At 38.7% G+C, this 10,515-nt stretch overlaps 1 protein-coding gene across 1 annotated transcript; it reads right to left on the reverse strand.

Moving 5' to 3' along the window:
- Positions 1-1,597: 1,597 nt before the first annotated feature.
- LOC133539921 (zinc finger protein 239-like) lies at positions 1,598-10,515 on the reverse strand. The gene is made up of 2 exons (XM_061882265.1): positions 10,059-10,515; positions 1,598-4,264 (listed from the first exon to the last, which is right to left on the reverse strand). The coding sequence occupies exons 1-2, from the start codon at positions 10,180-10,182 to the stop codon at positions 3,456-3,458; spliced, it is 933 nt and encodes a 310-aa protein (XP_061738249.1). The 5' UTR covers positions 10,183-10,515; the 3' UTR covers positions 1,598-3,455.

Genomic DNA, 10,515 nt, shown 5'->3' on the forward strand with positions numbered 1-10,515 from the left:
CCACTTTGGTACTTTTTCATTTGACCTCAATGACACTTTCCCCCACTGAACATAACGTGATGATCACTGCCCACTAAAATTTATTCAGCCAATCAATTACACACCAATTAGTATCCAAAACGGAATCATTTCATCCATCTTCTTCCGCTTATCCGAGGTCGGGTCGCGGGGGCAACAGCCTAAGCAGGAAAACCCAGACTTCCCTCTCCCCAGCCACTTTATTTAGCTCCTCCCGGGGGATCCAGAGGCGTTCCCAGGTCAGTCGGGAGACATAGTCTTCCCAAAGTGTCCTGGGTCTTCCCCGTGGCCTCCTACTAGTTGGACGTGCCCTAAACACCTCCCTAGGGAGGCGTTCGGGTGGCATCCTGACCAGATGCCCGAACCACCTCATCTGGCTCCTCTCGATGTGAAGGACCAGCGGCTTTACTTTGAGTTCCTCCCGGATGACAGAGCTTCTCACCCTATCTCTAAGGGAGAGCCCCGCCACACGGTGGAGGAAAATCATTTCGGCCGCTTGTACCCGTGATCTTATCCTTTCGGTCATGACCCAAAGCTCATGACCAGAGGTGAGGATGGGAACGTAGATCGACCGGTAAATTGAGAGCTTTGCCTTCCGGCTCAGCTCCTTCTTCACCACAACGGATCGGTACAACGTGAGCATTACTGAAGACGCCGCACCGATCCACCTGTCGATCTCACGATCCACTCTTCCCTCACTCGTGAACAAGACTCCTAGGTACTTGAACTCCTCCACTTGGAGCAGGGTCTCCTCCCCAATCCGGAGATGGCACTCCACCCTTTTCCGGGCGAGAACCATGGACTCGGACTCGGAGGTGCTGATTCTCATTCCGGTTGCTTCACACTCGGCTGCGAACCGATCCAGTGAGAGCTGAAGATCCCGGCCAGATGAAGCCATCAGGACTACATCATCTGCAAAAAGCAGAGACCTAATCCCGTGGCCATCAAACCGGATCCCCTCAACGCCTTGACTGCGCCTAGAAATTCTCTCCATAAAAGTTATGAACAGAATCGGTGACAAAGGACAGCCTTGGTGGAGTCCAACCCTCACTAGAAATGTGTTCGACTTACTGCCGGCAATGCGGACCAAGCTCTGGCACTGATCATACAGGGAGCGGACCACCACAATAAGACAGTCCGATACCCCATACTCTCTGAGCACTCCCCACACGGTCGAATGCCTTCTCCAAGTCCACAAAGCACATGTAGACTGGTTGGGCAAACTCCCATGAACCCTCAAGAACCCTGCCGAGAGTATAGAGCTGGTCCACAGTTCCACGACCAGGACAAAAACCACACTGTTCCTCCTGAATTCGAGGTTTGACTATCCGGCGTAGCCTCCTCTCCAGTACACCTGAATAAACCTTACCGGGAAGGCTCATTTCTGTGACACATTATTGTTCCTGTACTCAAACAAATTACCTTTCTTTCATCAATTATTCAACAATACCTTATTTTGAATTATAAAGGTAAGCAATTTAGGAGGACTCATAAATGTATTAATAAACTACATATAAATCATATAAAGAATATATCACAATTATTTGCGACACTAAAAATAAAATACATACTCAAATACTAATTTATAATGTTTTTATTTTGAAAATGAATGACAACATGTAGACACAAGAGACTGAAGCTTTAGCTAACACCTTTTACAGGTAACGGTTTTAAGTATATGTACACAATGTTGTATATTAATACACATACTTGACTAAAATAACCCTACTAATTGAAAAAAACTAATCTATAAAAGGTAGAAGCATATTAACAAGTATGCGTTACAGACACAACACTGATGTCACACATGTTATATGTAATGATGTTGTTAGAGATTCAAAGTGATCAAAGTTTTTGACAATTGATTTCAAATCCTGCAGCTTCATTTGCTGCTGCTGTTCTCACCAGCACAATTGTGTTTCTTACACTAGTACTTATAAGAGGATCTTTTACCACCTGGGATGGGAATCAAAAAACGTGTTCTTGTTCAGAACCGATTCCCAGTGTATCAATTCCACGGAATCGCTTGCCAGTTTGTCTCGTGATTCTCTTAACGGTTCATCTGGGTGGGAGATGTCATTACACAACGTGCGTAGTGACAACAACAACATGGCTGTGGCCGGGCGGAAAAAGTTTTGTCGATATTAGACTAAAAAAGACAGCAACGGCGCTACTTGTAATATTTATAAGGCTGCTAGTTAATCAGGAGGAGAACATACGAGCAATATACTGAAGCATTTGAACACACAGCATGCAATGAATGTCGCGTTTCTGACGTAAATACAACAGGTACTAATACCGCCGATAATATTAGCGCTATAACCTGAAATAAATGCCGTATTCTTAAGTGAAACATACTCCAAATGATTTTGAGGCGGGCAGTAATAGCTCAGGTTTACATCTGCTGCTAGCTTTCACCGCGGCAGGGAAGAGTACCACTCGGCTAGGAACGACCAATGTCACAGAGAAGTGACTAAGTTTGTGGTCAAAAGCTTGCAGGTATTTTCCACATAGATGCTGGTCCTTTGGTAGGTGAACGTTCAAGTGTAGTCGAAGAAATTTGCCTGTTTTCCTCCCACCACATTTTCATCATAGAGGTGGAACTTATGAAATTAGAATATGGTGTATAAGTCCATTCATGTCAGAAATTAACTCCAAATGTGAAACTAATGTCATATTAACTCATTACTTGCAAAGTGACGTATAACAAGTTCAGTTCAGTTCAGTTTCAGTTAATTTCGAACATGCATCACACAATTCCAGTTGTTTCATTACAGCATGTCCGAAAAGGAGTAGTAAGAAGCAGAGCTTATTTAATCCTACCCCTTTTCATACCATAGCAAATCTATCCAATTTCCTTGTTCTCTGTAACAGAACAGTGAACAAATAAATAATATACCATAGTAAGAAGTGTTTATTTAATATAACTTTGACAATTATGGCTTAAAGTTTTAAAAAACCCACCACATTTTCTGATATTTTTAAATTCAACGTTTTCATAAGCTGTGAGCAATAAACAAAATATCAAAATATTTGAAATACCTCATGTTGTATGTTATGTGTCATATTAGTTTCACCTTGTAAGTCTAAACAAACCTTGGCACGGTATATTTTCTAGGTAGATGACAGAAGATTCTTGAAAGTATTTTTTTTTTATATAACATGTTACATTCTTCTGTATTTCCACACATTTTTGAAATGTTATTTTTAAAAGTTTTGTTTTTCTATGCTACGTACCTACTCAGACCTCGCTGTTGGCTTTCTAAGGTCATGTTAGCTCTAAACACATTTCATGCTAATCCATCCATTTGTTATCCTTTTTCTAAAAAAATAATTGATAAGAGAACCGAATCGTTAAGCAGAATCGAAAGTGGAATCGGAAAAATCTTATCGATTCCCAACCTTTTTCACAACACACACTACAACTGTATAGTTTCTCACTTGTGTGTCTTTGTGTGTCGTTTCAAGTGTTGACTTTGTGTAAAACCTTTGAAGCATATTGGACAAATATAGGGTTTTTCACCAGTGTGTATTCTTGTGTGCATTATCAGATTTGCCTTCTGAGAAAATTGTTTACAACAAAATAAGCACATGAATGGTTTGTCTCCGGTGTGTATTCTCATGTGTACTTCCAAATCGGTATTTTGTATAAAACCTTTGCCACAGCTTGAACATGAAAAAGGTTTATCTCCAGTGTGTATTCTCATGTGCACTTTCAAACGTCCATTCTGTGTAAAACACACCCCGCAGATTGAACAGGAAAAAGGTTTTTCTCCAGTGTGTGTTCTCATGTGTATTTCCAAACTACTACGGTGATTAAAAGTTTTGTCACAGTGAGGACAAGTCCAGCGTGTGTTGTCAGTGTGACATGTCTTATCGGCTTTAGAGTCTTCTTCATCAGTGTCAGGAGAGTGTGACGTTAATAGTGGACCAAAGATCTCGTCTGCTTGTGATCCTCCACAGTGGTCTCCATCAGTTTCTGTTGCCATGTGTTGGATTGAGCTGCTGCTTTCACCTTTGAGCTTATCATCTTCACTCTTCACAATCACACCAATCACTGGGAACTCCTCCAACCATTCAATATGCTCTCCCTCCTGACTGATGCTGTGTTCCTCCTCTTCCTCTTTAATGTGAGGAGAGTGTGGCTCCCCCCTTTCCTCTTCAACATGAGGGGAATGTGGCTCCTCCGGCTCCATCCTGGCGGACCACTCCTGCTGTTCACGGAGAAGATGTTCTTCACGGACGTCTGCAGGACACAAAAAGACAAACATGCTTTAGAAAAGTCCACCTTTGCTCAGTCACATGAGACATTGTCCTGCACCAGCACATGTTCTGATATTGTGTCTGAGGATGTCATCAGTCACCACGTTGAAATTCCATACGTCATCAGGGAATAAGAGAGGAAACGAAACGAATCATGCAAAAACACAAAATTATCACAGCAATTAAATCTTACATTCAAACAACATAGCTGCTCGTACACCGAAACAAAAACATGTAAACCTAATTTACAAAAAACATGCAAATCATGTAAAAAATATAAGATAAAATAAATCAACCACAAAAAAACTCACAAGAAACCAAAAACAATAAGCAAATCAAAAAACATTAAAACAGTGACATATCTTATATATGTAGCTGTGGAAGTGGCTTCCTAGCAGCTCCACTGTCACACACGGCACAGGAGTCAAGCCTGCAGGTTTTAACAAGGTTTTAATAAACATAGCTTTTTAACAAAAGTTTTCTCCAGCAGAACCCAATCTTTCAGTCGTGTCCATATCCTCTCTCTTCTTCTGCTCCCGGCCGCTTACTGCCAGCTGTGTCTCGCCGTCAGCACTGCCAAGTCCCCGTGTGATGGTGCTCTGTCCTCAGCACCATGAACAGAGGCGATGACCTTTGCTCCGGCAGGCAGCGCTGATATCTGCCTCCACAGTAACATCAGAAACTTCCCCTAAATTGTTTTTAAAAAAGGTTCTACATTATGTGGAAGTGTAATATCATAAGGTTTTAACTGGTTGTGTGACCAGTGACATGCGGTCCGGGTAGACTGGTGAGACAGAGCCACACTTGTTTCGATAGAGCAAAAAAACCCTAAATTAATGATTTATCATTAAACTTTGTTATATTTTCTGGAAGTTTACAATCGTTCTTTAACATTTCTTTCATTAAAAATCTCTATTTTTTTATGATACCTTATCGTTAAAAGTGCAGGAAGCTGATATTGGGCTAAATCCAGTGGCGGTACGTGCGGTTCCCACTTAGGCCTTCAGTGACATCCGACTTAATATTCAGTGACATCCGACTTATTGATTAGCAATTGCCGAATCATGTAACTTTAGCTTAATGCTAAAAAGCCAGGTTATTATCACATACTGTCATAGACAAATAATTTCACGTTGGCTAACATTATCTACCTCTGTCTTTTTCTCCTTTCTCCTCCTGTTCTTTTCTCTTTTTTCTTCCCTGGGGACCTGACAGTTTTGGCCCTTTTGACATCTTGTGTTGATTTTTTGATGTGGTGACGTCCAAAAAGAGTCATGATACAGGAAGGGACGTAATGTTGTAACAAATAATATTTCTATTAAATAGCCTTTACTTTGCATTTTAATTAACATGGGATTATTTTTTGTATTTAGAAATAATAGTACCAACTTTTTTTTTTTTTTCTCCAACACTTGGAGAAAGTGTTGGAGAAGTGTTGGCGTGGCGCCCCCTGATGGACGGCGCCCTTAGCATTTGCCTATACGGCCTATGCCATGGGCCGGCCCTGGTTGTGTCCTTGGGCAAGACACTTCACCCTTGCTTCTAAAGGGTCGTGATTAGGGCATTGCATGGCACCTCCCGCCATCAGTGTTTGTGAATGTGGAAATAGTGTCAAAGCGCTTTGAGTACCTTGAAGGTAGAAAAGCGCTATACAAGTATAACCCATTTACCATTTACTAACTGAGGTCACACAAACACTAATTGGGGCTGTTGGAGTGCTCGATTTGTTCATTCTAACCCACCTAAAGCACAGTATGGGTAATTTCTCCTCATTTAAGTGTATTTTCTTCATTTGAGCTACTTATTAATGCTATCAGATTTACCTGTGTGACGTCACAGCCCGATAACACCCATCCTGTGAACGTTTGTACATATGATATGTATTTTATTTGACTTGTTTATTCTTGCTGCTGGGGTTAAGGGGAGGTGACGATAAGGGTTTAACTTTAGCGTCTACTTAACCCAGTGCTTTGTATAGTGCATATTATTGTTGTTATTTTTGTGAACAAATACAAAATCTACTTAATTTCCATAGTCAACTATTTTACTTTCACAATTTGACGATGCTCCTCTACTCAGTTTAGTGATTACAAGTGTTCTTACATGTTAATAATCAAATATAAAGTAAGTAAATGAATGTTTGTACATATAATATGTATTTTATTTGACTTGTTTATTCTTGCTGCTGGGGTTAAGGGGAGGTGACGATAAGGGTTTAACTTTAGGGTCTACTTAACCCAGTGCTTTGTATAGTGCATATTATTGTTGTTATTTTTGTGGACAAATACAAAATCAACTTAATTTCCATAGCCAACTATTTTACTTTCACAATTTGACAATGCTCCTATACTCAGTAAAGTAATTACACGTGTTCTTACATGTTAATTATCAAATATAAAGTTGGTAAATTAACGTTTGTACATGTAATATGTATTTTATTTGAGTTGTTTATTCTTGCTGCTGGGGTTAAGGGGAGGTGGCGATAAGGATTTAACTTTAGGGTCTACTTAACCCAGTGTTTTTTATAGTGCATATTATTGTTGATATTTTTGTGAGCAAATACAAAATGTACTTAATTTCCGTAGCCAACTATTTTACTTTCACAATTTGAGGATGCTCCTCCACCAGTAAAGTAATTACAAGTGTGCTTACATGTTAATAATCAAATATGAAGTTAGTAAATGAACGTTTGTACATGTAATATGTATTTTATTTGACTTGTTTATTCTTGCTGCTGGGGTTTAGGGGAGGTGGCGATAAGGATTTAACTTTAGGGTCTACTTAACCCAGTGCTTTTTATAGTGCATATTATTGTTGTTATTTTTGTGGACAAATACAAAATCTACTTAATTTCTATAGCCAACTATTTTACTTACACAATTTGACGATGCTCTTCCACTCAGTAAAGTAATTTCAAGTGTTCCCTCATTTTAATAATTGAATATAAAGTTAGTAAATGAGCGTTTGTACGTATAATATGTGTATTTTATTTGACTTGTTTATTCTTGCTGCTGGGGTTAGAGGGAGGTGACGATGAGGGTTTAACTTTAGGGTCTACTTAACCCAGTGCTTTTTATAGTGCGTATTATTGTTATTTTCGTGAACAAATACAAAATCTACTTAATTTCCATAGCCAACTTTTTTACTTTCACAATTTGACGATGCTCCTCTACTCAGTTTAGTGATTACAAGTGTTCTTACATGTTAATAATCAAATATAAAGTTAGTAAATGAATGTTTGTACATATAATATGTATTTTATTTGACTTGCTTATTCTTGCTGCTGGGGTTAGGGGGAGATGATGATAAGGGTTTAACTTTAGGGTCTACTTAACCCAGTGCTTTATAGTGCAGATTATTGTTTTTTTTTTGTAAACAAATACAAAATGTACTTAATTTCCATAGCCAACTATTGTACTTTCACAATTTGACGATGCTCCTCTACTCAGTTTAGTGATTACAAGTGTTCTTTCATGTTAATAATCAAATGTAAAGTTAGTAAATGAATGTTTGTACATATATCTATTTTATTTGACTTGTTTATTCTTGCTGCTGGGGTTAGGTGGAGATGACGATAAGGGTTTAACTTTAGGGTCTACTTAACCCAGTGCTTTTTATAGTGCATATTATTGTTGTTATTTTTATGAACAAATACAAAATCGATTTAATTTCCATAGCCAACGATTTTACTTTCACAATTTGACGATGCTCCTCTACTCAGTTTAGTGATTACAAGTGTTCTTACATGTTAATAATCAAATATAAAGTTAGTAAATTAATGTTTGTACATATAATATGTATTTTATTTGACTTGCTTATTCTTGCTGCTGGGGTTAGGGGGAGATGGCGATAAGGATTTAACTTTAGGGTCTACTTAACCCAGTGCTTTTTATAGTGCATGTTATTGTTGTTATTCTTGTGAGCAAATACAAAATATACTTAATTTCCATAGCCAACTATTTTACTTTCACAATTTGACGATGCTCCTCTACTCAGTTAAGTAATTACAAGTGTTCTTACATGTTAATAATCATATATAAAGTTAGTAAATGAACGTTTGTACATATACTATGTATTTTATTTGACTTGTTTATTCTTGCTGCTGGGGTTAGGTGGAGATGACGATAAGGGTTTAACTTTAGGGTCTACTTAACCCAGTACTTTTTATAGTGCATATTATTGTTGTTATTTTTGAGAACAAATACACAATCGATTTAATTTCCATAGCCAACTATTTTACTCTCACAATTTGACGATGCTCCTCCACTCAGTAAAGTAGTTACAAGTGTTCTTACATGTTAATAATCAAATATAAAGTTAGTAAATGAACGTTGGTACATATAAATATGTATTTGATTTGATTTGTTCATTCTTGCTGCTGGGGTTAGGGGGAGAGGGCGATAAGGATTTAACTTTAGGGTCTACGTAACCCAGTGCTTCTTATAGTGCATATTATTGTTGATATTTTTGTGAGCAAATACAAAATGTACTTAATTTTCATAGTCAACTATTTTACGTTCACAATTTGATAATGCTCCTCTACTCCACCCATCTCATCCATTTTCTACCGCTTGTTCCCTTTGGGGTCGCGGGGGGCGCTGGTGCCTATCTCAGCTACAATCGGGCGGAAGGTACGGTACACTCTCGACAAGTCGCCACCTCATCGCAGGGCCAACACAGATAGACAGACAACATTCACACTCACATTCACACACTAGGGCCAATTTAGTGTTGCCAATCTATCCCCTGGTGCATGTCTTTGGAGGTGGGAGGAAGCCGGAGTACCCGGAGGGAACCCACACAGTCACGTGGAGAACATGGATCGATCCCAACAGAATGATCCCAAGCACAGAATGGAACCCAGGACTAATCAGGACCCTCGTATTGTGAGGCACATACACTAACCCCTGTACCACCGTGCTACCCTGTTTGTACATATAATATGTATTTTATTTGACTTGTTTATTGTTGCTGCTGGGGTTGAGGGAGGTGATGATAAGGGTTTAACTTTAGGGTTTACTTTAACCCAGTGCTTTTTTATAGTGCATGTGATTGTTATTTTTCTGAGCAAATATAAAATGTACTTAATTTCCATAGTCAACCATTTTACTTTCACAATTTGACGATGCTCCTCCACTCAGTAAAGCCAATACAAGTGTTATTTCATGTTAATAATCAAATATAAAGTTAGTAAATGCATATTTGTACATTTATTATGTATTTTATTTGACTTGTTTATTCTTGCTGCTGGGGTTGGGGGGGTGCCGATAAGGGTTTAAGTTTAGGGTCTACTTAACCCAGTGCTTTTTATAGTGCATATTATTGTTGTTATTTTTGAGAACAAATAAAAAATCTATTTAATTTCCATAGCCAACTATTTTACTCTCACAATTTGACGATGCTCCTCCACTCAGTAAAGCCAATACAAGTGTTCTTTAATGTTAATAATCAAATATAAAGTTAGTAAATGCACGTTTGTACATTTAATATGTATTTTATTTGACTTGTTTATTCTTGCTGCTGAGGTTGGGGGGGGGGGGGGGGGTGACGATAAGGGTTTAAGTTTAGGGTCTACTTAACCCAGTGCTTTTTATAGTGCATACTATTGTTGTTATTTTCGAGAACATATACAAAATCTATTTAATTTCCATAGCCAACTATTTTACTCTCACAATTTGACGATGCTCCTCCACTCAGTAAAGCCATTACAAGTGTTCTTACATGTTAATAATCAAACATAAAGTTAGTAAACACGTGAGAGTAAGAAGTAAACAAACCTCTTCTGTGTAACACAACTTGATGTTTCTTAAAAACAGCGTCCAGTAGTTGACGTTGTCGCTCCTTCTCCTCTTTTGTAGGACAAAGTTCCTCCTCGTACTCGGCGATCGTTCTTTCGCACATTTTCACACAATCACAACACTTAACACTCACACTTGATCTCTGCTTCGCGGTGTGTTGATAACGTCCACGTCTCTTTGTTAGCAGCTAACAAGCTAAGCTAACTAGCAACCTAAGCTAGCACAAGGAGCTTCAAAGTGCCCTTAGACTAATGTATCCGAAAATAAAACGGCGCGTACTCTATTAAACGACATACATGTGTATATGTACGCACAGATTAAGATCGTTAATAACCACAATAACGTATTCTCTATCAAACGCCATCTTGTTTTTTTTCTCCCTCCTGTTTTGACGTCTTTGAGGGGCTCTCAAACCTGGAACAAATGTTCGCCAGTG

Source organism: Nerophis ophidion, linkage group LG21 (assembly GCF_033978795.1).
Source record: "Nerophis ophidion isolate RoL-2023_Sa linkage group LG21, RoL_Noph_v1.0, whole genome shotgun sequence".
Lineage (NCBI taxonomy): Eukaryota > Metazoa > Chordata > Actinopteri > Syngnathiformes > Syngnathidae > Nerophis > Nerophis ophidion.

Bases quoted from the DNA above. Each gene is read 5' to 3' on its own strand.
- LOC133539921 (XM_061882265.1), bottom strand. From the start codon at position 10,182: ATGTGCGAAAGAACGATCGCCGAGTACGAGGAGGAACTTTGTCCTACA. The intron at 4,265-10,058 runs GTTTGTTTACTT...TGTGTCCTGCAG, and splicing joins AGTTGTGTTACACAGAAGAG to ACGTCCGTGAAGAACATCTT.